The sequence below is a fragment of the Schistocerca cancellata genome, chromosome 2, assembly GCF_023864275.1.
Source record: "Schistocerca cancellata isolate TAMUIC-IGC-003103 chromosome 2, iqSchCanc2.1, whole genome shotgun sequence".
Lineage (NCBI taxonomy): Eukaryota > Metazoa > Arthropoda > Insecta > Orthoptera > Acrididae > Schistocerca > Schistocerca cancellata.
The window spans coordinates 856,458,260-856,486,173 of NC_064627.1; the positions used below are offsets into that span (position 1 = coordinate 856,458,260).

The following is a 27,914-nucleotide window of genomic DNA, read 5'->3' on the forward strand; positions in this document are numbered from 1 at the left end:
CACCGAAATAAAATCATGTAACTGCCACCTGCACAGAACTGCCAACAGTGTAAAATGCAGAAATTTGAATACGAAGTGTTCCTTTCCACTTGAGCAACTATTACGCTATCTGTTTGTTGCAAACGTTGTGCAGTGCAAAAGAAAAGCTGTAACTGTCTGTCTCCAGAAGTCTAGATCCGACCATATGCTTTATCTCTCAGCACTGTGGAATGCAGACGTTCTGGAGGAATTGTTGTTGACTTCTGGAGCTGCTGTAGCTACATGTCAGCTACTAACATAACAGTAAGCATCGCGCACTGTAGGTAAGATGTCCTGAGTTCCAATAAATTCACTGATACGTTTTTTAAAACGCAATTCTGCTGTCTGCTGAAGTTGTCAATTTAATGGAACTTTGAACTCAGTTCCCTTCACTTCTCAACCTAAAATAGTCGCATGTGGATAAAAGGGCTAACCTTGCGACATGTTGTTCTCTTTTCAGGTTTAATAGACGGCCAGGCAGCAGATGCATCTCGATGCTTTTGTATTATGTATGGGGAGAGCGCGTCTACATTAGTTGTCGTGTGGTAGTAGCATTTTATTCTTCTTCAAACCTTGTTTGACAGCTTTAACTCAGAACAAGTTTTCTACATGCATGTAATCAATAAACTGCATGTGAATTGTCAGACTGTTATAGATAACGTCAGAGAATTCGCATATATCGTTGATGATTAATTTCTCTCTCATGTTTACTATTGTTTTAACAACACTAAATGAAACCTTACGAAAATTGCGCACTGTATTATAAGAAAAAAAACTACCCACAATAACCTTACGAGGAAAGTCTGTTTTAATGAATATGAGTATTTGTACAGAAGCGTGCGTATATCGGCACGAATTAGTAAAATACTACTCGCTTAGATAACGATTGGGCGTGTGTTTAATTGGTATTCTGTGTCATACTCAATAGGTATGAAAATGTGGCATTTCATAAATAAAGTTATGTATTCCTAGAAACCCAAAATTTGCTTGTCAGCAGCGGAAAGAGGCGTTACCTGCTGTGCAGCATTGTACGTTTTTCACCAATGCACTATGACTCGAAAGTATTTTCTTGCGATTTCCTTATCGATATTTGATCTGACTGCTTGGAGCTCTTTCACAGAATGGATAAAAACGTTACAGTGAACGAGACTGGAACCACAAACATAAACAGACCCTTTTTTACGTGTCAGCACATGACCACAGAGCGTGTGTGTGTGTGTGTGTGTGTGTGTGTGTGCGTGCGTGCATGCATGCTTGCTGGTTTCCTTTTATGAGGCGAATACTGCCTAGAACTTGTAAACCGCTATTTAAAGGACGAGATTAGGTGCGATTTCCACGTGCAACGACTTTCCTGGTCTGAAAACCGTAAATTTACAATCTTTTGTTACACCTCAAGCGATAATAACTCAGATTATTCAATGGCAAAGACAGGAAAAATCAAGTGAACTTTGAGGCTTAATTCCGTGCACACCAGGAAGTAACTCATAGATCACAGAGTTGCCAAACATACCTTGCCTTGTTGCCAAATCTCAGTTACAGTACCAGCAGGAAGAAGATGAATCGATGTGATCCTACAGCGGACTGGGAAGTGACGATACCTGGCATCTCAAAGACTACGGCTGCTACGGCCTGGAATACGTAATGCATCTGATACGCATTTCTGCAACTGGGTTTAGGGACTGCAGCGTAGTTACTAATAATACTCAGGACTAACTGCAAACTAAGCATCGTAAATCAGTAACTTTCATAGTTGTTTTTATGTTTCTTTCGTAAGTGTCATCAAAACTAAGAAACTCATTCACGGACGTTTTCGTGCCTCGCCGATTGTCGAACACAACAAAGAAATAAAAATGAAAAAAGAATGTGTGTGAGTGTGTGTGTGTGAGACAGAGGGAAGAGAGAAAGAGAGAGAGAGAGAGAGAGGGAGAGAGAGAGAGAGAGAGATAGAAAGAGATACAGAAATAAATAAGAATCAGAGAGAGAGAGTAAAAAATTGTTGTAAAGAAATTGAATCATGGTATCTAAAGAAATCTTTCATTAAAATGACACGTTCCACATCATTACAAAATATCGTATTCATGATCTATGGAACAAGTAGTAATCTAATCTAATCTAATCATATTGCTGAGTAGCCATGAAGAGTCATGAATTACCGAAATTTTCGCCAATATCAGTAACCAAATCTAAACTTGAAACTAAAAGACGACAGTTTTTGTAATGAACTGGGACTCCTATCAAGACCCTTTTGTCCCTATTAACTAACCACGAAAAATGTCTGATATACCTCCCTTCAGAAGTAACAAAGTGTGCATGCACTTGAAGTTGAAGCGCATGATGTGAAGTTCTGTGACGGAGATACGAACCCAGCACGCAATCGGATTGTTAACTAAGTAAAATCAAATGTTACGTATCGGTTTTTCTTACCAGCTGCTACGTGTTTGAATCTAAAATAACGATACAAATTTTTGTGCCTGACCGACAATCGAACACACACCTACCGTCCTTCTTTATCATCCTCGAATATAGCTTAAGTATCAATTGCTTACTCACCGACAGTAAGATGTGTACCTGTTTGACCAGAAATAACGACACCTATTGCGATTGTTGGCAGGACATTAACAGACATTAAAAATGCACGTTAATTTTCACTAGCAGGCCAGTGTGCACGTGATAGAGCTTGGAATGAAATTATGAATATTTCTGTAGTGGATCAGGATTCGGACCCACATACTTACCTTTAGAGGAGACCTAGAGAAGATGGCAGTCTTGAGAAAAGGAACGAAATGATTTAAGTATATTGTTTCAAGAGATTAAGATACTCGAAAGAGGAGATGCGAATTCGAATCACAGTCCTGCACCAAATTTTTCAACATCTCTAGTTCAATCCATTACAAGTAAAATAAGAGCCCTGTTCTATTAAATGCCTATCGGCTCATCAAATGAAATCAAATTTTCTAATGTAAGTTTAATGTGACAGTATTTCTTTTTACCATGACTACCGCCAATGTCATCTCCAAACATAAACTGGCTCTGCCCAGTTGGTAATGAAGGAACGTGATGTTTAATGCGGATTCTGGATTATAATGCTTTCTCTTGAGGTTACCAGAGGTAAAGTAAATCTGTATGTGCCTCTTAAACGTAAATGCCTGAACCCACGCGTTGCACCTGTGATAGTTCGTTCCATTGTGGCCATTGTGTCCATTGTGGCCATTGTGGCCAAATTACCCAGCCCTAGGAGTGTGCTGTAACAGTTGATGTGATTGGCTTACAAAATTAGTCACGGTGGAAAAAATGCGAGTCTATTAAATGCTTAAGTAGAAGCAAACTTCTGACGCGCAGATTATGCTATTCGCATGTCAGCAGAATGTAAAGGCTCTTCTAGGTATCATAGCCTCGATGTGAAGCCATTTTGAAATTTTCACTAGTACAGCAAATTTCTTAGTTCGAGAAAATCCACTGTGAAGTGTGAAGTTACCGGATAATTCGATTATTACCGTCATTATTACTATCATTTTCTTCATACTGCTGCTGGAACACATGTGCTTGAAGATCATTTAATACCTTTCGCTCATTATTCTTTTAGAAAATCAATTGTTTTCCTTTGCAAAAAACAGTAAGTTTTTCATTCTCAGCTATTCAAGTTAATAATTTTCGCAATATTAGTTCAAATTTAATATTCGCTTCTATAATGTAGGAAAGTATTTCACAGTTGCAAAACCTGCATCCAAGTTATTGACCTTACACTTAGTCGCTGACCATAAATTCTAGCTCCGAGTGACACCAATTTAAGTAACATAATGTAGCAAAGGCTGTTTGCCATTGCTCTTTCTCACCGGAAAATATGAAATTCACTTATTGGACTCCATAAGTACACTCTAAGAATACTTTCTGTGTGTTTGCAATGCATACGGATTGTAGAATTTAATGGTGCTCTCGCTTCCACTTCTGTATGCAATATGCCTGACCTAAATGGGCCCTTTATCATTACAGGCCCTGGGCAGTGCAACATCATACTGACAACAGTAATGTGCTTATACTGACAACCTCTGTGTTCGTTTTACCTGATTTTGTAATCATTTAAATAAAACAACATGACCTTCCAGTGGGAGACATTTCGTCCCCCTTTTCCTTGTGTGAAATTTGTTAGCAAGCTTTTTGCTTCCAATTAGCGAAATGCAGCAGAGTACGGCTGGTAAACGAATCACAAACCACAACTTAGTGCCGTTAAGAGGATTTCTTTAAACATTGTCATAGCTAAAGGAAGTTATTTTCTTCTTAAATCGTCTTATGCAGCAATGTACACAGATATCTCAAACAGGAAAAGCTTTTTATCCAGGTACAAAGGTTGTGAAACAAACCTCCCACAGTTTGTGTCAGGTTGATCTTTTCGTCTGATAGCACTGCGTAAGTATTTTGTCTAAGAGGTATCACAAGTAGTGTTCCTGTAGCTGTGGGAATCATTGGTTGAAAACGAGTGTAACACCAATGGGTACAGTACTGCTAAACATTCAAAATTACTGCTAACCCAAGTCTGAGTTCATCCACAAACTGAGGAGTATTTACAATACTGAAGCTAGATTGTGTATCCTTGTCTTCCTTGAGTGGGCATTGGAAGGCGTTTACATACACGTTACAATACTATGAATACTTCGAACGCTATAGTTAACGTTGCTCTCATAAACTAATTTTGTTTTTTTAATTCTTCTGGGTTTTCAGCGTGTGTTGTAGATTCAGTCTTAGACAAAAAAAATTGACCGCCGAGTCGTTCACGTAAGGTGGACAATACAGTTGTGCTCCCCTCAGAATTCTATGTCTGGCAATATGCTCGATCTGGCAACATTGTAGACTGCAGCACTTCCCAGAGGAAGTCTTGACTGCAGTCTTAGTACATCACTGTTCACTGCGACTGTAGTCTGGAGGTAAAACGCGAGAATGCTGGCAACCGAATGCTGGCAACCGAAAACACAGGTCGACAAAATTTTTGTCGCCCCTTTCCTCTCGGTACTGAAACTATGAGTGTAATTCAAGCGAATGTACAATATATTTCACGTCCTGTCACATTGGTAATAATAGTTTGGTTCAACAATATTTTAGCGAGAGATTTCTTGGCCCACCATCTGCCTCTGAACACCACATGCGTCTGAGTTCTCTGGGACCCGTTTGCTGCCTACAGGTGGGGACTGAGGCACTGCGCTGCCTCGCCTTCTGCCGACAACGTCTGCTCCACTCCTCACTCTCGACGGTGTAAAATGCTTTAATGTTGTTGAGTGGTGACCCATAAAATGTGTCTATGATTTCTGTTTCACAGTCGATAGCAGCGGAGGCACAAAACCGTTATTATTCGATGAGTATTTTATTACACTAGTATGCAATACATTAATGTGGCACAGAATTAATGTCATTGTTTCTGATCCAGTGCTCTATAATTAAATCATCACATCCTGTTCTTTTTCCTTTCACAGGAGGTTCTTCAAATAATTTATGTTTGTCATGGATTCATATGTGTTAGTCAAGTCACAGAGAGTAAATGCAGTGTAATGTGCTTGGTTTCTTTCTTTGATTCCCTAAGGTAAATGGATGCAAAGCATTGTGTCAGTACCTTTTAGAATCTGCTCTATAGCTACTCGGGAAATTGCTTGTTTTGAGGTCCACACATTAATTAATGGAGAAGTGAATGCTGTTCAAAAGTGATATTTAAAATATTCAACTGGATTTAAGGCGACAAAATTGCCCATATTTGAAGCTACCCAGAGAAAAAGTAAGTTGCTAGATCCGCTGTTAGCAAATGTCTGCAGACAGTTCGTAATTGCTACTGTGGAAATTTAGCATAGAGGCTCTGTAGTAATCAAGAGGTTCATTTCCTTCATACTTATCACCCTGGCATGTGCGTCGTAAATGAAGAACAATATTGAATTTCGTATCGTTGATGGTCGATTCGAATTTCTTCAGAGACGCTTGTATTGTGAAGCAGCATGGCAATCAGAAATCTGAGATCTCTGAATATTAACACAACTTACTGAGTTGACCTACCAAGAGGACTTGATGTGTAAGGGTTTTCTTTCAATTTCGTTACAGATTTTTTTCTGGAAATTCGCAGCTGCATAAAATAAATCAGAAAAAAACTCACACACACTGGCCTCTACCGTGGTTAGAACTGACGACTTTCTTAACCGTTAGAACACGAGACACTGGCTGTACCACGGGGCTACGGACACGCTGCTACCAGTGCGCCACTCTCATCGTGGTATTGGTTGCTCAGCGTCATAACACATCGTGAAAGATAACAAAAGATGTCACTTATGTGAAGAATAGCATTTATTTAGCCAAAAAATTGAATTTTCTGACTCAGTATCTTAGTTTATATGAGGATTATATAGCATGAGTCATTCAAATGGAATGGGAATATCAAATCAATTTGGGGAGTCAATTCAGTACCATATGTGGAAGTGATTGCACTGTCACAGTGTTGCCAAATGTTTGTGACGATGTTGCCAATTCTCAGCTGTGCAAGGAACAGCTTTGTAGTGTTATGGGAGGAGAACCCGGTGCTCGTGTCATAGCAGGATACGGAGAGGAGGCGCGGGGTTTGGTTAATATGCAGCGTTTTCTCCTACCAGTTGTGCCAAACATTCAGGTGTATAATCTTCCATCATGATTACAGTTTCCCACAAAATATATACGAATAAAACACTTAACTTGTTACTATGTGACAAAAGATTATTTCAGTACAATAAAAAGTCTTTGGAAATCAATTTTGCCCACCTGTCACGAAAAGTAAGATAACAAACACTTTGCACCTCGAAATCAATTGCATCTATGTGCAGTCTTGTAATCATACAAGTAGAATTTCATGAATTGCACGAGAATGTAAAAACGTTTTGGTGCAAATGGAAGTTATAAGGAACACAGTTAACTAATTATTCTGTGCCACGTAATAATCTATTCATCTGAAAATTCAGAAGAGAAGGAACTAAAAATTATGCCCAGTAAGACAGAAACTAAAGTGCAGATGCGGACACTGTGCAGATCTGCGCTCTTTCATCTTCAGATCTCTACAAATAATGTATACTAACCAGTGTATTCATTGCTTTCGTAATGTTTCCCTCTTGTTTAGTCTTCTAATGATGAACTGGATCCACATCCATGAGGCTGATTGTTTCTTTGTCTCTTTCCATCTACTATCTTTGTGTGTTATTGTTCGGTGTTCAGAAAGCAAAATATTATGCCTGCTCTCACGAGGTATTAGAACGAGCTCGCAAGAAGGCTAACGAATTATAGTCAAAATACAGTGAGACGCCAATTTGTCTGTCATCATGGTGTTAAGTTGACAGAAATAGTTCGGTATTATTGCCTGCATCACCGGCATCCCATTGTCGGCTTCTCTTACTGAGATTTTCATATTACCCTAAACACAAGAAGCCGAGATAAATGTGTATATTTTCCGTCACGAAACATCCTACATTCCATTCATCCTGATCCATTCGTTACGTGCATCGGCAGCAATGAGTGATAGGAAAGCTGTTGTGAGGTGACGAATAACAATAACAATGGTAGTTGTAACGAATCTGTAATGAAGAATGTTTATTGCATTACAGACAACTGTTAACGATTAACAGAATTACCAAGGAAGGCCGAGTGGTTAATTGGCACACTACAGAGGTATTCTTATCACTTTGTTACTGAATTCTGTTCCGGTTGTTTGCAGAGAGAAAAGAAAGAACCCTGTAGTCATACACATCGCTAGTACAACGAGATATTACCTATCAACTATCCTTGCTTTACATCACTAGACGAACATGGCGTCACCGAGCTGATATTTGAAACATATTTCTGTTTTCTCTCTCTGTCTCTCTCTCTCTCTTTTTCTTTTTATTATTATTTTTTGAGGAAAGCATCGAGGAGCGGGAGTAATAAGCAAGTAGGCATATAATATATTTACAGTTATTTTCATCGGGATACATAATGCAAAAATACACCTTTTAAGTGTATTATTGCATAATTCCAATTATTGACACTCTATTCGTGAGCTTTCTCGCTTTCAGTGGGGTGAAACCTATTACAGAAGCAAGCAAAACAAGCAAAACACAAATATTTCTTGCACCATGCCCAACACACAAATTAAATCTCGCTGCACTGACGTGTTGTCCGATATATTGCTCAGAAAACATATCTGATTCATGTTGTTAAGTACAGCTCTATCAGATATCAATTTGGATGCGTACCAAGTGTACAAATGTATATCTTGAAATACACAGAAAAGCACATAGAGGTATTCGACTGAAACATAGCCATGACCAAGACTGGAACTGGGGTCAACAGCATCGTCGTCTACCACCTTGACAACTAGGACGGAGACAGTGCTCGGCCGGTTACTTACGTTTACTGGTATCAAAGCTACGGCATGAAAACACAAAAATGTTAACAACCCGAACATCATTTACTTTGGAACCCATAGCAAAGTGAAGCAGTCATCAGGCGGAAGAATAGTTTGAACACCACAGTGCTTTAATAGGCACGGTCTTATTGGAGGTGGTATGCCGTTGCTTTCCTCCGACCTTTGAGTTGACTTACCTACCCAGTTAATAGGAGAACCTACAATTTAACGTGGCTTTCGGACCACAGTGCAAATCGGCATTTTTCACATCAACAAACACTGTCCGAAGGGAAATAAGTGTAAAATGGCAGATAAAAATCGTGAGACTCACCAGGAATCGGACCCGATACCTTTGTATTCACAGTCTTACTCTTAAGAACTTTCCCACAATGCAGGCACCACGGTGGCTTTTGCTTGGCACTAAAATTAAGGATCTCTCGTTTGTGTGCCAGCGTTGGCACTTTCTTGTCGCTGCACCAAAGTAAAAAGAACTGAATTGAATATAGTGCCTTCAAGTTGGCATGAACAGGAAACGAGAAAAATTAAACAGTATAAATAGTCTCTCTTTGATGCCTCAATCTTCATTGCCATTATGCGTCTTATGAGAAAAAACGTACTCTTCATTAAAATAAACATCTTCGTCTTGTTATGCAAATATTTGCAATGTATACTTCAATCATTTCGTTCCTTTTCCCAAGACTGCAATCTTCTCTAAGTCTCCTCCAAATGTAAGTATGTAGGTCCGAATCCTGATCCAGTACAAAAATATTCATAATTTCATTTCAAGCCCTATCACGTGCACACTGGCCTGCTAGTGAAAATTAAAGTGCTTTTTTAATGTCTGTTCATGTGTTGCCAACAATCGCAATAGGTGTCGTTATTTCTGGTCAAACACGTACACATCTTACTGTTGGTGAATAAGCAATTGATAATTAAGCTATATTCGTGGATGATAAAGAAGGACGGTAGGTGTGCGGTTCGATTGTCGCTCAGGCACAAAAATTTGTATCGTTAGTTTAGATTCAAACATCTAGCAGCTGGTAAGAAAAACCGATACGTAACAGTTGATTTTATTTAGTTAACAATCCGATTACGTGTTGGGCTCGTATCTCCGTCCCAGAACTTCACATCATGGGCTTCAACTTTAAGTGCATGCACACTTTGTTACTTCTGAAGGGAGGTTTATCAGACATTTTTCGTGGTTAGTTAATAGGGACAAAAGGGTCTTGATAGGAGTCCCAGTTCATTACAAAAACTGTCGTCTTTTAGTTTCAAGTTTAGATTTGGTTACTGATATTGGCGAAAATTTCGGTAATTCATGACTCTTCATGGCTACTCAGCAATAAGATTAGATTAGATTACTACTTGTTCCATAGATCAGGAATACGATATTTTGTAATGATGTGGAACGTGTCATTTTAATGAAAAATTTTTTACATACCATGATTCAATTTCTTTACAACAATTTTTTACTCCAGCTTCTGCCAACGATTTTTGATAATGTGAGACAGATTCTGTTCTCTTCTGGCTACGGCAAGTGAAGAAGGAATAATGGCATTGTGGTCTGAAATTCACATTAAACATGGTATTCCTTCCCTACCAAGTAGACGTTAGGTTGAACTACAATAAAGTCAGGCTTGGCGACATGTAGAAACTCTATCACCAATAACCTTTCTCGTACTAGTTATTTATTTCTAGTGACGAGACAAACGCTATGTACGATCACAGGACAGTTATTCCATCTTTTATTTGAGCTTCTGTATGTCGATAAAAATGATTCTGAAATGGGAATGCAACTCAGACCGCTCTTAACGCGGAATTTGATCCCTTCGTGATAATACAGCTTGACTACAATCTGTTGTTTGTTCAAAACTGCAGATTCCTCAACATCTCCACATATTGCGCGTGAATGGGTTCGAATCCTGGCCGGCACTAAAGTTTTCATTATGTATGATCAAGCTCTACCATGAGAACACCTATCTGCTGGTGGATAATAATTTTGATTTTTAAAGTATTTTCATTCGTTGTCAACACTAACGATATCTGGCGTTTTTGACTCCCAGTGAGACACAGAACTATTTGCTAGATCACTCTAAGTTCAAGGATGTTATTCCGAGCTGCTGGTGGAGAAAAATTCGGTAGCTAAAGTCTCTTTGTGTGTAGCCAACAACGATATGTGTGGGGTTCGATTCCCAGTCGGCACTGAACTCTTCGTCATATTATTTCTAGTTAAAATATGTTCACATGTCGCTGCTGGTGTATCAAACCCATATTTAACGTTCGTTTTCTCTATAATATAACAGTGACAGACGCCGGGTTGGAGTCCTGGGAAGGAAAAAATTAATGTTTCTTCTCGTCATTCCAGTTAAAACATCTAGCTACTGCCGAAAAAATCCGATATGTCACAGTTTATTGTGCTTCGACGACAATCCAATTAGGTTCTGGGTTAGAATCCCTGTCCAACACAAAGCTTTACCTCACGGCATTTCAAATTAGTTACTTGTGAAGAAGTAATATTTAACATCTCTCGTAGTTCGTTAACAGGGACAGTAGATGCTGGGTAGGAATTCGCGTCCGTTAAAAATGTTTACGTTATGTAATTTAAAGTTTATATTTGCTGACTGATATTGTCTAACATCGAGGTATATCACTCTCTATATGCCTAGTCAGGAATGACTATTAGTTTCCGTCAGTCACGAAATCTTTGCTTAGTTTGCATGACCTGGGTATCCATATGCAGAACGAGACGGTTCGTCGTGTCATTTGAAGTTCATACATAGTCTCAAGTAGCTGCTCGTGAATGACTTAAATTTTTAATGTCATTTTGTGTTAAATAATAAGTACGGTATGTTACTTTGAAGAGGAAATCATGAATCCGACGAACTTACTACGCGCATTACCTATCTAACGTAATCATGAAAGTGGTAACATTTCAGGTATGTCATTTATTGTAATAAATGTGAGCTTACAAGCCTTAAGGACAGTCTTATCTGTGATAAGGTGTTCCCTGATATTTCTAGTATCGTGGTATCACTTTTCATCTTGAGTTATTGCGATACAAAGCAGTGTTGTCTAGTGGTGAATTGTTGGAACCATTTTCAATAGTCAAACGACTCTACCGAAGAGCGATTAGAGGACCTGCTAGACAGCTTAATTATGCGGTTTGCATGTGAATCAGGCGAAATGCAATTCAGGTCGTTGGGATATTTTTGAGCATGACTGTACATCTACATAGATGGTTTAGTAGGTAACGTCGGTACTTTGATGAGACATTTCGCGGACGATGCTGTTGTATACAAAGAAAGCGGCACCATAAGTAACTGCAGCAAAAAGACCTGCAGAGAATCGACGCTTGGTGCAGGGATGGCCATTGACCCTCAACATAAACAGATGTAACGTACTGAGAATACGTAGACAGAAGACCCTCTGTTGTACGATTACACAATTGCAGAAGAATCACTGGAAGCAGTTACTACCATAAAATATCTAGGAGTATGCGCACGGAGCCATCTAAAATGAATCGACGACATAAAAATTAATCTTGAGTAAGGCAGATATCAGACTGAGATTCATTGGAAAAGTCCTCAAAAAATGTGATCCATCGGCAAAGCAAGTAGCTTACAATACCAGACAGGAAATATAGAATGTAAATAAGCTATACAAAAATGCAACCAGTCACTTTTTGAATAATTTTCTTTTATTTCATGAACCGGTTTTCGAATCTTTTCAGGTTCATCTTCAGATGGTTTCAGGAAGTTACATCATTATTGCTAGCATAATGCTGGGTGCTGGCTCTATGACAAAAATATGGAACACACTTTAATGTATCGCAATGACTATAGCTTATCTGTCGATATGGATGTAAGTTTAGTTTTTTACTTACTGCGACTGTATAGGCGGATTATTTCGGTTAGTGTCCATCTATCTGCCTCCATTCTGATGTCCAGTTGTTGTATCACTACACACACTTCCACACAAACTATATTAATTACACTCTGACAGTGACACTTCTCCAGCATCCAGCATGCGCTTTACAACTGTTGCTTGTAACAAAGATCTTGACAGAAAGATATGGCATAGGCCTACTTTGCACAGATATGTAATTTGTTCTTATTTACATGTACACTCCTGGAAATTGAAATAAGAACACCGTGAATTCATTGTCCCAGGAAGGGGAAACTTTATTGACACATTCCTGGGGTCAGATACATCACATGATCACACTGACAGAACCACAGGCACATAGACACAGGCAACAGAGCATGCACAATGTCGGCACTAGTACAGTGTATATCCACCTTTCGCAGAAATGCAGGCTGCTATTCTCCCATGGAGACGATCGTAGAGATGCTGGATGTAGTCCTGTGGAACGGCTTGCCATGCCGTTTCCACCTGGCGCCTGAGTTGGACCAGCGTTCGTGCTGGACGTGCAGACCGTGTGAGACGACGCTTCATCCAGTCCCAAACATGCTCAATGGGGGACAGATCCGGAGATCTTGCTGGCCAGGGTAGTTGACTTACACCTTCTAGAGCACGTTGGGTGGCACGGGATACATGCGGACGTGCATTGTCCTGTTGGAACAGCAAGTTCCCTTGCCGGTCTAGGAATGGTAGAACGATGGGTTCGATGACGGTTTGGATGTACCGTGCACTATTCAGTGTCCCCTCGACGATCACCAGTGGTGTACGGCCAGTGTAGGAGATCACTCCCCACACCATGATGCCGGGTGTTGGCCCTGTGTGCCTCGGTCGTATGCAGTCCTGATTGTGGCGCTCACCTGCACGGCGCCAAACATGCATACGACCATCATTGGCACCAAGGCAGAAGCGACTCTCATCGCTGAAGACGACACGTCTCCATTCGTCCCTCCATTCACGCCTGTCGCGACACCACTGGAGGCGGGCTGCACGATGTTGGGGCGTGAGCGGAAGACGGCCTAACGGTGTGCGGGACCGTAGCCCAGCTTCATGGAGACGGTTGCGAATGGTCCTCGCCGATACCCCAGGAGCAACAGTGTCCCTAATTTGCTGGGAAGTGGCGGTGCGGTCCCCTACGGCACTGCGTAGGATCCTACGGTCTTGGCGTGCATCCGTGCGTCGCTGCGGTCCGGTCCCAGGTCGACGGGCACGTGCACCTTCCGCCGACCACTGGCGACAACATCGATGTACTGTGGAGACCTCACGCCCCAGTGTTGAGCAATTCGGCGGTACGTCCACCCGGCCTCCCGCATGCCCACTATACGCCCTCGCTCAAAGTCCGTCAACTGCACATACGGTTCGCGTCCATGCTGTCGCGGCATGCTACCAGTGTTAAAGACTGCGATGGAGCTCCGTATGCCACGGCAAACTGGCTGACACTGACGGCGGCGGTGCACAAATGCTGCGCAGCTAGCGCCATTCGACGGCCAACACCGCGGTTCCTGGTGTGTCCGCTGTGCCGTGCGTGTGATCATTGCTTGTACAGCCCTCTCGCAGTGTCCGGAGCAAGTATGGTGGGTCTGACACACCGGTGTCAATGTGTTCTTTTTTCCATTTCCAGGAGTGTATTAAGGTCGATATAAGGGCAAATATTTTAATGAGACTGGTGATAACATGAGATTACAAAATAAAATAAATAAATAATCTACAACAAGAACAAACTTCAGGTGATCTGATATCTTATTTCTATTTGTATATTAGTGACTGGTTGCAGTTTTGTATTACTTATTTAGATTCTATATACAGTCACGGTTCTAAAATATCCGTAATGGATAAGGAAATATAGAAGCTCCAAAGAAGAGCAGCAGGTTTCGTTACCGAAAGCGTCGCAGAGGTGTTCAGCCAATTCCAGTGGCACATGCTGCAAGAAAGGCGTTGGGCATCACATGATGGTCTACTGTTAAAGTCCCGAGCGAGCACGTTCCTAGAAGTGTCAACCAATATATCGCCTCTTCCTGCTTTCGTCTCGCAAAAAGATCATGAAGATAAAATCAGGGTGATTGAGCCCACACAGAGGCTTATCGACAGTCGTTCTCCCTGTGGACCATACGCAACTGGAACAGGAAAAAGGGGGAAGTGCACTGATAGAGAAAATGCTCCACCACTCACCGTAAGGTGGCGTTTATGTAGACGTAGATGTGAATACTTCAATAATGTTACTGTTTTATGCTCACAGTTCTTGGCGCCGCGGGTCCCTGAAGGCACGAAGATAATCGCTTGTGATGCGTGTCCGGAAAAGTTGGAACACGCTAAAGGGCGCAACTCTGTGCCCGACGTGATCATACACGATTTGTTTGACGTGACGGGGAAGGACTTGCAGAACACTTCTGTCTGGAAGCAAGGGCCCTACTGCAAAGTGTTCAGCCTGATGCAGCAGCTGTGGTTGCCAGAGAACAGGTGAGCGGCGAAACACTGCACTGTAAGCCTGCATTTCTGTTTCTCTTCCCAAATTTTATTTCACTTCCTTGATTGCTTCTTTAAGTACCAGTTAGACAATATGTAACCCTGCCTCACTCATTTCGTAACACAAACTAGTGTTTCTTGACTGTCGTTTTGGCTAATGGCCCGCTTTCGGGTGTTTAGCCGAGTCGTTGATCCCATATTTCTCCACGGTATTTCAGCGACCTAACAAGCCGTCTTCTTCGGGTGCAGCGAGCTATACCGTTAAACACTGATCAAGCGGAACAGTATTACCAGCGACCTCCTATGGATACAAATCCATTCAGGCAGTAACAGCGTCACCTGGCGAGGAATGGCTACTATTCAGACACACACACACACACACACACATACACACACCACACACACACGATGCATCTAGTACGAGGGTCACTGCAAAAGAAATGCACACTATTTTTTTTTTAAATCCATCTTTTTATTCTACATGTTTGAAAGAATTGCAGTGTGTAGATACATCCTTTAGAAACAATATTTACATTTCTCCACATAATTTCCATCCCTCTCAACTGCCTTACGCCATCTTGGAACCAGTACCTGTATACCCGCACGGTAAAATTCTGGACCAACCTGTTGGAGACACTGTTTGGCAGAGTGCACAAGGGAGTCATCATCTTCAAACCTTGTTCCACGAAGAGAGTCTTTCAGTTTCCCAAAGAGATGATAGTCAGGACTGTAAGGCGGGTGTTTCAGTGTTGTCCATCCGAGTTTTGTGATCGCTTCCATGATTTTTTGACTGACATGTGGCCGTGCATTGTCGTGCAACAGCAAAATGTCCTGCTTTTGCCGATGTGGTCGAACACGACTCAGTCGAGCTTGAAGTTTCTTCAGTGTCGTCACATATGCATCAGAATTTATGTTGGTTCCACTTGGCATGATGTCCACAAGCAAGAGTCTTTCGGAATAAAAAACACCGCAGCCACAACTTTTCCAGTGGAAGGTATGGTTTTGAAATTTTCTTGGGTGAATTTGCATGATGCCACTCCATTGATTGCCTCTTCGTCTCTGGTGAAAAATTATGGAGCCGTATTTCATCACCTGTCACAATTCTTCCAAGAAATTCATCTCCACCATTATCGTACTGTTCCAAAAGTTCGCTGCATACCGTTTTTCTTGTTTCTTTGTGAGCCACTGTCAACATCCTGGGAACCCACCTGTCACAAACCTTTTTTAACACCAACACTTTCAGTATTTTGCAAACACTTCCTTCCCCTATCCCAACGTAGCGTGACAATGCGTTCACTGTGATGCATCTGTCAGCAGTCATCAATCCTCAATATTTCCGTGCCCGCTTTCATCACATAAACTGCTTGCCCACCGACTAACTGTACTGCGATCGACAGCAGCATCTCCATACACCTTTTTCAACCTCTTGTGGATATTTCCCACTGTCTCGTTTTCACAGTACAGGAATTCTATGACAGCACGTTGCTTCTGACGAACGTCAAGTGTAGCAGCCATCTTGAGGACATGCTGTGAGAGCGCCACTCACGGGAACAGGTTGAACTAACCTGTAAAACTTTCACACATGCAGAATGAAAACTGTATTTTTACAAAAATAGTGTGCATTTCTTTTGGAGTGACCCTCGTATCAGTGAGCGTGCTGCCCGGGTGTTGAATGCGGAAGGCGCCATCTGTCTTTGACCGAGGCCAGATTCTGATGCCCTGGAGGCTCGGCACGAGCATTTCTGAAACTGTACAGTTTGTTCGGTGTTCTTCAACACGTGACGAAACCAAGGTGAAACCACACCGACACGTCGCGTCGTGGGGTTGGGTGACCACTCCTCATTACAACCATCGGACGTCGTAGGGTAGGTAGACTGGTAAAACTGGACAGGCGGAAACTATGGAGGAACTAACATCAGACTGCGATGCTGCTTCAAAATGGCTCTAAGCACTATGGGACTTAACATCTGAGATCATCAGTCCCCTAGACTTACAACTACTTAACCCTTACTAACCTAAGGACATCACACACATCCATGTCCGAGGCAGGATTCGAACCTACGACCGTAGCAGCAGCGCGGTTCCGGACTCAAGCGCCTAGAACCGCTCGATAACAGCGGCCGGTTTCGGTGCTGGGCTGAACATACAGCGCACCGGACACTCCTAACGATGGACGTACGCAGCTGACGACCGATGCTTGTGCCAATGTTGACATTACGACTGAAATGGCCTCTGGACCATCGGCAATGGGCGTTAGCGTAGTGACAGAGCGTTGCAAGGTCTGATGCATCCCGTTACCTTCATCATGCCGATGAGAAGGGGCGGGTCCATCGCCTTCCAGGGGAACAGTTCCTTGACACCTGCACTACGGGACAGAGACAAGCTTTCAACTGCTCCATTTATGTTCTGTGGAACAGTCACGCGGGCATCCAAGACTCCAATCGAGCTCGTGCAAGTTACCATGACGGCCAATGAATATCGTACAGTGCTGCACTTGTATACCCCTTCATAACGATCATGTTTTACTATGGCAGTGGTATTTTTCAACAAGGTAATGCGCCATGACACAAGACCATGAGTGTGAAGGAGTGGTTCGAGAGACACAGTGGCGAGTTCCGTTTGATATGCTGGCCTCCTAACTTGCCAGATCTGAACCCGATCGAACACATCTGGGATGTTGTTGAATGTGGCGTCAGAGCTCATCCCCTACCCCACAACTCCCCTCCCTGGAATTTACGCAATTAGGTGACTTGCGTGAGCAGATGTGGTGCCAACTCCGTCCAGCGACCTACCAGGGCCTCATTACTTTCAAGCCACGTCGCGTCGCCGCTGTTACCAGTGCCAAAGGTGGACATACCGGCTAATAGGTAAGTGGTCGTCATGTTGTGGCCGATCAGTGTGTGTACTCGCTGACTAATTCAAATGATCGGCGGAAGACAGTCCTAACCCAAGTGAGCGTAGATTTGAGTTATCACATCTTCATGTCAAAATCTGTAAATACACTACTGGCCATTAAAATTACTACACCAAGAAGTAATGCAGATGATAAACGGGTATTCATTGGACAAATATATTATACTAGAACTGACATGTGATTACATCTTCACGCAGTTTGGGTGCATAGATCCTGAGAAATCAGTACCTAGAACAACCACCTCTGGCTGTAATAACGGCCTTGATACGCCTGGGCATTGAGTCAAACAGACTTGGATGGCGCGTACAGGTACAGCTGCCCATGCAGCTTCAACACGATAGCACAGTTCATCAAGAGTAGTGACTGGTGTATTGCGACGAACCAGTTACTCGGCAACCATCGACCAGACGTTTTCAATTGGTGAGAGATCTGGAGAATGTGCTGGCCAGGGCAGCAGTAGAACATTTTCTGTATCCTGAGAGGCCCGTACAGGCCCTGCAACATGCGGTCGTGCATTATCCTGCTGAAATGTAGGGTTTCGCAGGGATCTAATGAAGGGTAGAGCCCCGGGTCGTAACACATCTGAAATGTAACGTCCACTGTTCAAAGTGCCGTCAATGCGAACAAGATGTGACCGAGACGTGTAACCAATGGCACCCTATACCATCACGCCGGGTGATACGCCAGCATGGTGATGACGAATACACGCTTCCAATGTGCGTTCACCGCGATGTAGCCGAACACGGATGCGAGCATCATGATGCTGTAAACAGAACCTGGATTCATCCGAAAAAATGGCGTTTTGCCATTCGTGCACCCAGGTTCGTCGTTGAGTACACCATCGCAGGCGCTCCTGTCTGTGATGCATGGTCAAGGCTAACTGCAGCCGTGGTCTCCGAGCTGATAGTCCATGCTGCTGCAAACGTCGTCGAACTGTTCGTGCAGATGGTTGTTGTCTTGCAAACGTCTCCATCTGTTGACTCAGGGATCGAGACGTGGCTGCACGATCCTCTACAGCCATGCGGATAAGATGCCTGTCATCTCCATTGCTAGTGATACGAGGCCGTTGGGATCCATCACGGCGTTCCGTATTACCCTCCTGAACCCACCGATTCCATATTCTGCTAACAGTCATTGGATCTCGACCAACGCGAGCAGCAATGTCGCGATACGATAAACCGCAATCGCGATGGGCTACAATCCGACCTTTATCAAAGTCGGAAACGTGATGGTACGCATTTCTCCTCCTTACACGAGGCATCACAACGTTTCACCAGGCAACGCCGGTCAACTGCTATTTGTGTATGAGAAATCGGTTGGAAACTTTCGTCATGTCAGCACGTTGTAGTTGTCGCCACCGGCGCCAACCTTGTGTAAATGCTCTGAAAAGCTAATCATTTGCATATCACAGCATCTTCTTTCTGTCGGTTAAATTTCGCGTCTGTAGAACGTCACCTTCGTGGTGTAGCATTTTTTAGTGGCCAGTAGTGTAATAAATCACGATGGACTTGCTTACAACTTTTTCTACGAATTGTTACACTACGTTTTTAGCTACGTAAGCTACCATAAGGATAAAAAAATAGTTAATAACTCTTAGGAAACTGTTTATTTGTATATTTGTCTCTGCTACGTTTGGTTAGCACTGTCATAACCAAGAAGTACCTGGAAAATTTTGAGAGAAACTATGTGACTTTTACTGTCTTACACAGGCAAGCGTATGCCGGAGACACTGAACATAAGAAATAAATAAAAGTGCACCAGTATATTCACAAAATAGCAATGTGAGTTGTTCTGTAGTGACAGAATTAATATAGTAAGCGTATCCGAACTTTCGTGTTAGTTCTCCTTTACATTAGAAAACATGATACTAGAGAATACAAATTTCTCACACAAGTAAACTGCAAAAAATATGTGTGAAAGACACTGGAAGAAACTATGTCAGTTTTAGTTGCAGTCCCAAAAAAATAATGACATTTTGCATCTTTATTTTCTTAATTATTCATATGAAGGCTTGCAAAACAGTAATTATGCATTGAACATTTGCTACAAACAGCTACACCTCTTTTTATTGATAGGGCGTGGGCATTTATATTTTCTTGATCTCTAAGGTGATATGAATTGCATCTCCGTATCTGTTTCAATGAAACGTTTAAAAAGCTTTCACCTTCGCTGACATTCCTATCTGCTTCCTATTTCTCTTTCAGTGGATGTAGATTGTACTTCTTCCTAGAAATAAATACACATAAATGTTCGTGGATAAATAAAGTAGCAAAAAGAATGTATTATATATCAGTAGATAGTAATAGTAATAGTAACAGCTGACGAATATTGATTGATGGGAAGGAACGAAACAGGAAGCCGCCTGGTAGATCTTTGCACAAAGCATGATTTAATCACCGCTAACGAATCATGAACGATGGCTGTATACGTGTAAGAGATGTGTAGACACTCTTAGGTTTCAGATTGATTGTAACATGATAAGACAGAGATTTCTGAACCATATTTTGAACTGTGGGACATTTGCAGGACCAATTTGGGCTCTGACCATAATTTATTGGTTATGAACTGTAGATTAAAAGTGAAAATTTTGCAAAAAGGTAGGAAATTAAGGAGATGTCGCCCGGATAAGCTGAAATAAAATGACGTATTGATACATAACCAACACGGATTCAGAAAACATCGTTCTTGTGCAACACAGCTAGCTCTTTATTCCCACGAAGTAATGAGTGCGGTCGACAGGGCATCTCAAATCGATTCCATATTCCTACATTTCCGGAAGGCTTTTGATACCGTTCCTCACAAGCGACTATTAATCAAATTTCGTGCATATGGAGTATCGTCTCATTTGTGTGACTGGATTCGTGATTTCCTCTCACAGAGGTCACAGTTCATAGTGATAGACGGTAAAGCATCGAATAGAACAGAAGTGATATCTGGCGTTCCGCAAGGTAGTGTCATAGGCCCTCTGCTGTTCCTGATTTACATAAACGATCTACGTGATAATCTGAGCAGCCCCTTTAGATTGTTTGCAGATGACGCTGTAATGTACCGTCTAGTAAAATCATCAGACGATCAATTCCATTTACAAAATGATCTAGAGAGACTTTCTGTATGGTGCGAGAAGTACCAATTACCACTAAACAAAGAAAAGTGCGAGGTCATCCACATGGGTACTAAAAGAAATCCGATAAATTTTGGGTATACGATAAATCGCACAAATCTAAGGGCTTTCAATTCGACTAAATACATAGGAATTACAATTACGAGCAACTTAAACTGGAAAGACCACACAGATAATATTGTGGGGAAGGTGAAACAAAGACTGCGCTTTGTTGGCAGAACACTTAGAAGATGCGACAAACCTACTACGAGACAACCCACATTTCACTTGTCCGACCTCTGCCGGAATATTGCTGCTCGGTATGGGATCCTTGCCAGGTAGGATTGACGGAGGACATCGAAAAAGTGCAAAGAAGCGCAGCTCGTTTCGTGTTATCGCGCAATAGGGGTGAGAGTGTCACTGATATCATACGCGAGTTGAGGTGGCTGTCTCTGAAACAAAGGCAGTTTTCTTTGCGGCGAGATCTATTTACGAAATTTAAATCACCAACTTTCTCTTCCGAATGCATAAATATTTTGTTGACACCCACCTACGTAGGGGGAAATTATCATCATAATAAAATAAGAGAAATCAGAGCTCGAACGGGAAGATTTATGTGTTCCTTTTTCCCACGCGCCATTCAAGAGTGGAATGGTAGAGAAGTAGTATGAAAATGGTTCGATAACCCTCTGCCAGACACTTAAGTGTGAATAGCAGAGTAACCATGTAGATGTAGATGAAAGAACCAGACGTCGCTAAGAGTTTCAAAGGAACATTAAGCAACGATTGACTGAAACAGGGGAAAGGAATACAGTAGAAGACGAATGGATAGCTTGGAGAGACGAAATAGTGAAAGCAGCAGAGGATCAAATAGGTAAAAACACAAGACCTAGGGGAAATCCTTGGAAATCACAGGAAATACTGAATTTGAGTAATGAAAGGAGAAAATATAAAAAAGCAACAAATGAAGCAGACGAAAGGGAATACAAACATCTAAAAAATATGATTAACAGGAAGTGAAAAAAGGGCAATGAGGAATGGCTAGAGGACAAACGGAAGTCTATACAAACATTCATAACTAGGAGAAAAATCAATGCCACCTACAGGAAAATTAAAGGGGTCTTTGGAGAAAAGAGAATTAGCTCTATGAATGTCAAGAGCTGAGACGGAAAATCAGTACAAATCAAAGAAAGGAAAGCTGAAAGGTGGAAGGAGCACATAGAGGGGCTACACGAGGGAAATGTACTTGAAGGCAACATTAGAGAAATGGAAGTAGAAGAAGAAGAGGTGGGAGATACGATACTGCGAGAAGAATTTGACAAAGGTCTGGAATGGTTAGGTCAAAACAAGGCCCCGGGAGTAGACGACATTCCGTCGGAACTACTGATATCCTTGGGAGAGCCAGCCACGACAAAACTCTTCCACCTGGAACTCAAATGTATGAGACAGGCGAAAAGGAATGCAATGATTCCATTCCCAAAGTAAGCAGTTGCTGAAGGTCTGAATATTACCGAACTATCGCTTTAATAACAGACGATTGCAAAATACAGACCCGAAATATTTACAGAAGAATGGAAAAACTGGCAGAAGCCGACCGCGGGAAAGATCAATTTGGATTCCGGAAAAATGTGGAACACGCGAGGCGATACTGACCCTACGGCTTCTCTTAGAAGGTAGGTTAAGGAAAGGCAAATCGACGTTTTTATCATTTGTAGATTTGGAGAAAGATTTTGACAATGTTGATTGAGAAACATTCTTTAAAATTCTGAAGGTAGCAGTGGTACAATGTGGGGAGACGAAGGTTATTTACGACATATACAGAAACCAGAGGGCAATTATAAGAGTCGAGAGGCATGAAGGCGAAGCAGTGGTTGGTGGTTGGAAGGGAATGAGACAGGGTTGTAGCCTACCACCAATGTTATTGACTCTGTACATTGAAAAATCTGTGAAGGAACGCAAGGAGATATTTGGAAAAGAGAATTAAAGATCGTACAATGAGACAGTCCTGCTTGCAAAGCTATTTTCGTACAAATAACGCGTTTAGCCTGGTTAAAGGTTCCTCAGATTTTTTTAAAGGATATCAAAGCAATGCATATCACCGGCTGGTAGAACGTAAGCTCTACAGGGAATTAAAGTTCAGGGTGAAGAAATAAAAACTTAGCAGTTTTCCGATGACATTGTAAAGCTGTCAGAGACAACAAAAGACTTGAATGTGCAGTGAACAGAACAGGCCGTGTCTTGGAAGGAGAATGTAAGTTAAACATCAACAAAAGTAAAACAAGGGTAATGGAATGTAGTCGGATTATACAGGGTGACACACAGGAGACGGAAGGTTTTGAACTGTGTAGTACTGAGGGCGCGGTGGTGGGAGGTGGTCATGGTGGGGATAGTTCTGATCCACACAAGACGCCATTTTATTTACTCAGTCACTATGGAGCAGTGGGACTTGCAACGTCTAGTGTTTGTCCATGACAGTTTCGTGAAAAGTGGTGAGTCTATTATTGCTGCGCAGCGATTGTTTCGTGCGTGGTTTAATGTTGCTCGACATGGAGCTGTTCCGAGCCGTAACACAATCCTCAGATGGATGGAAAACTTCAGATCAACTGGAAACATACTGGATAAAAAGCATCCTGGCCCGAGAAGCAGAGTAGCGACACCAGAAAATGTTGAAAGGGTAAGGCAAGTGGCAGTCAGAAGCCCAGGACGGTCAGCTAGACGTCATGCTAGTGAGTTACGAATCAATCGTGAATCGGTTAGACGAATTTTGCATAAAGAATTAAAATTCCATCCCCACAAAATGCTCTTTGTCCAACAACTTAAGGAAACTGATTTTGCTGCACGAGAAGATTTCGCTTACAGAATGCGAGTGATTTTGGGATCGAATGAAAATGAAATTTTATTGATGAACGACGAAGCTCATTTTCTTTTAAATGGGACCGTGAACAAGCGAAAAACACGCTACTGGGCGCCAGAGCATCCACACCTTATCCACCAGCGTCCTCTACACTCAGAAAAAGAAACAGTCTGGTGTACTCTTGGCTCTGTTGGCATTTTTGGACCTTATTTTTTTGAAGAGACCGGGGTCACAGTTACTGTTAATTCGGTTCGTTATATTTGTATGCTTGAAACATTCCTGGAACCAGAACTAAGAAGATGACGAATCCCTTTAAAACGTGTTTGGTTCCAGCAGGATGGGGCAAAATCGCACACCGCAAACACTTCAATGACAGTTGTTAGGCGCATGTTCCCTGGCCGGATTATCTCACATTTTGGCAAGTTCCTTGGCCCTCCAGGTCTCCCGACTTGTCAGTATGTGACTTTTTTTCTGTGGGGGTTCCTTAAGAATTGTGTCTATAACCACAAACCACGAAGTTTGGACGAGTTGAAGAATGCAATCATTCAAGAAATTGCTACCATCCCTGCAGAGATTTTAGTCGGTGTGATGGAGGATTTTGAGAAGAGACTTGACTCCTGCATTCGAAATGATGGACATCACCTTGACGACATTATTTTTGACAAATAACTTTGTTGACTAAAATGGCAAATAATGAGCTTTGATTTTGTGTAAATAAACATGCATTAATTTTAAAGTTGGCTGAGTATTATTTCATTAAAAACCGTCTGTCTCCCGTGTGTCGCCCTGTATCAGGTGATGCCGAGGGAATTATATTAGCAAACGAGACGTTAAAAGTAGTAGACGAGTTCTGCTACTTGAGCAGTAAAGTAACTGCTCCGAAGCAGGGAGGATGTGAAATTTAGAAAGGTAATGGCAAGAAAAGCATCTCAGAAGTAACAATTACGGGAGCAAGTAGCGTGGTGCGCTGCATCAACGAGGCTTCTGTCAGAAGACCATATCAACAAAAACAATAAACGTATAAACAACTCTCTCAGCTAAGCGACCCTTTCGCCTGTACACTTCTGGGACACAACAGCGGTATGTGGGCGAGCGTAATCCTGTTGGAAAACACCCCCTGGAACACTGTTCATGAATGCTATCACAACAGGTCGAATCACGAGACACGTTCAAATTTGCAGTCAAAAAAATGGTTCAAATGGCTCTGAGCAGTATGCGACTTAGCTCCTGAGGTCATCAGTCGCCTAGAACTTAGAACTAATTAAACCTAACTAACCTAAGGACATCACACACATCCATGCCCATTTGCAGTCAGCGTGCGAGAGTGCTCCTGCTGCAGGTGCAGTGTGTCTAGCAAGCAGAATGGTCAGCTGGAGATCCTCAACTAGAGTCCTTCTAACCAAAACACAGCCATCACTGGCACCGAGTCAGAACGTGTTTTCATCAGAAAAAAACAACAGACCTCCGTCCTGTCTTCCAATGAGCTCTCGCTCGACACCACTGAAGTCGCAAATGGCAGTGGTTCGTGGTCGGTGGAATGCACGCTACAGGGCACCAGACTCGGAGCTGTCCACGAAGTAAGCAGTTTGTAACAGTTTGTTGTGTCACTGTGGTGCCAGCTTCTGCTCAGATTGCTGCTGCAGATACAGTACGATGCGCCAGTGCCAAACACCGAACACGATATTCGTCGCTCTCGGTAGTGGCACATGGCCGTCCGGCGCTCGGTCTTTTTACGACCGTACATTTTCGGACCACCACTGTCAGTAGTCATGTACAGTGACTAGATTCCTGTCATGTCTTTCTGCAGTACCTCAGAAGGAAAATTCCACTTCTCGTAGCCCTGTTACACGATGCTGTTCACACTCAGTGAGGGTTGATAATGTCGCCTTTGTCACTTAAAGGCATTCTTGACCGAAGTCAGCTCTGCCCGTTAAATCCCAAAGGTAATTAATGCTCACAACAGTTACTGCACGTATTTAAAACAAAGCTGATTTGCATCCTCATAATGGCGCTGCTAGCGCCACTCTTACGCGACCGGCGCGAAATTTGAAGAGACATCATCTTCGAGATTTCGAAACACACCTACCAACTTTCATTTATGTCGTACAACTCTTTCTTGGTGTTGTAACTTTTTTTCGATCAGTGCATTCACAGCAATAAGAAACGTTTAAAAGTGGCTTGTAATATCTTATTCATTTACACTACTGGCCATTAAAATTACTACGCCAAGAAGAAATGCAGACGATAAACATATTCATTGGACAAATATATTGTACTAGAATACTATACATATGTAGAATACTAGACAAGTGATTATATTTTCACGCAATTTGGCTGCATAGATCCTGAGAAATCAGTACCCCGAACAACCACCTCTGGCCGTAATAACGGCCTTGATACGCCTGGGCATTGAGTCAAACAGAGCTTGGATGGCGTGTACAGGTACAGCTGCCCATGCAGCTTCAACACGATACCACAGTTCATCAAGAGTAGTAACTGGCGTATTGTGACGAGCCAGTTGCTCGGCCACCATTGACCAGACGTTTCCAATTGGTAAGAGATGTGGAGAATGTGCTGGCCAGGACAGCAGTCGAACATTTTCTGTATCCAGGAAGGACCGTAATGGACCTGCAACATGCGGTCGTGCATTATCCTGCTAAAATGTAGGGTTTCCCAGGGATCAAATGAAGGGTAGAGACATGGGTCGTAACACATCTGAAATATAACGTCCACTGTTCAAAGTGTCGTCAATGCGAACAAGAGGTGACTGAGACGTGTAACCAGTGGCACCCCATACCATCACGCCGGGTGATACGCCAGTATGGCGATGACGAAAACATGCTTCCAACGTGTGTTGACCGAGATGTCGCCAAATACGGATGCGACCATCGTGATGCTGTCAACAGAACCTGGATTCATCCGAAAAAATGAAGTTTCGCCATTCGCGCACCCATGTTCGTCGTTGAGTACACCGTCGCAAGCGCTCCTGCCTGTGATGCTGCGTCAAGGGTAACCGCAGCCATGGTCTCAGAACTGATAATCCATGCTGCTGCAAACGTCGTCAACTGTTCGTGCAGATGGTTGTTGTCTTGCAAACGTCCCCATCTGTTGACTCGGGGATCGAGACGTGGCTGCACGATCCGTTACAGACATGCGGATAAGATGCCCATCATCTCGACTACTAGTGATACGAGGCCGCTGGGATCCAGCACGTCGTTCCGTATTACCCTCCTGAACCCACCGATTCCATATTCTGCTAACCGTCATTGGATCTCGACCAACGTGGGCAGCAATGTCGCGATACGATAAACCGCAATCCGCGATAGGCTCCAATCCGACCTTTATCAAAGTCGGAAGCGTGATGGTACGTATTTCTCCTCCTTACACGAGGCATCACAACAACGTTTCACCAGGCAACGCCAGTCAACTGCTGTTTGTTTATGAGAAATCGGTTGGAAACTTTCCTCATGTTAACACGTTGTAGGTGTCGCCACCGGCGCCAGCCTCGTGTGAATGCTCTGAAAAGCTAATCATTTGCATATGACAGCATCTTCTTCCTGTCGGTTAAATTTCGCGTCTGTAGCACGTCATCTTCGTGTTGTAGCAATTTGAATGGCTAGTAGTGTAATTACACTGCCTGACAAAAATAGTGAAGCACCCAGAAGACATGGTCGGAGGTCAGTATAAAGTAGTACACACCATCGGCGGGTACGTAAGTAATCAAAATTGTAATTATCTGTCACAGGCAGAACCGCCACCACAGGCATAGTATGGTGTACAAGAGACCTGAACAGCGTCAGATGTTGAGTGGTCGCTGTCAGTACCTGACAGGAAAGGGGCCTCATTGTAGGTCTCAATTTGGCCAGCTGGGGGAATCGTACAATATCCTGATGTGTGGGGGATTCCGGTATGACAGTTGGCTGATGTTGGACTGCATGGATACATGCGGGCAGGCTATTCGTCGACGAGGTTGCGGTCTACCAACTCTGATCACGGCAAAAGAGGAATGCCGTATTTTGCACCAAGTAAGTCGCAATCTGTCACATCTGTGCCTACCATCCAAGAAATTTAATGGACTCCCTGCACATTCTGTGCAGTTACGCAGCATTGGTCGATGTTGATTACTGTGCTAGGCTGCCGTTAACACCACAATACGAACACCTGCGTTTGGAGCGGTACCGTGAACAGGAAGCATCAATTGCTGACAAATGGCGTAGCATTGTGTCCCGCGATGATCCGTGGTTCTGTACTACCCAAGATGGCTCTCATCGGT

At 42.7% G+C, this 27,914-nt stretch overlaps 1 protein-coding gene across 1 annotated transcript in view; it reads left to right on the top strand.

The window, feature by feature from the left end:
* The window catches only part of LOC126162788 (uncharacterized), a 640,449-nt gene that overhangs the window by 518,146 nt on the left and 94,389 nt on the right, over nucleotides 1–27,914 (top strand). The window contains exon 3 of the mRNA XM_049919506.1: nucleotides 14,547–14,767. Coding sequence (XP_049775463.1) covers nucleotides 14,547–14,767 — 221 coding nt within the window. The remainder of the gene's footprint in view (nucleotides 1–14,546; nucleotides 14,768–27,914) is intronic.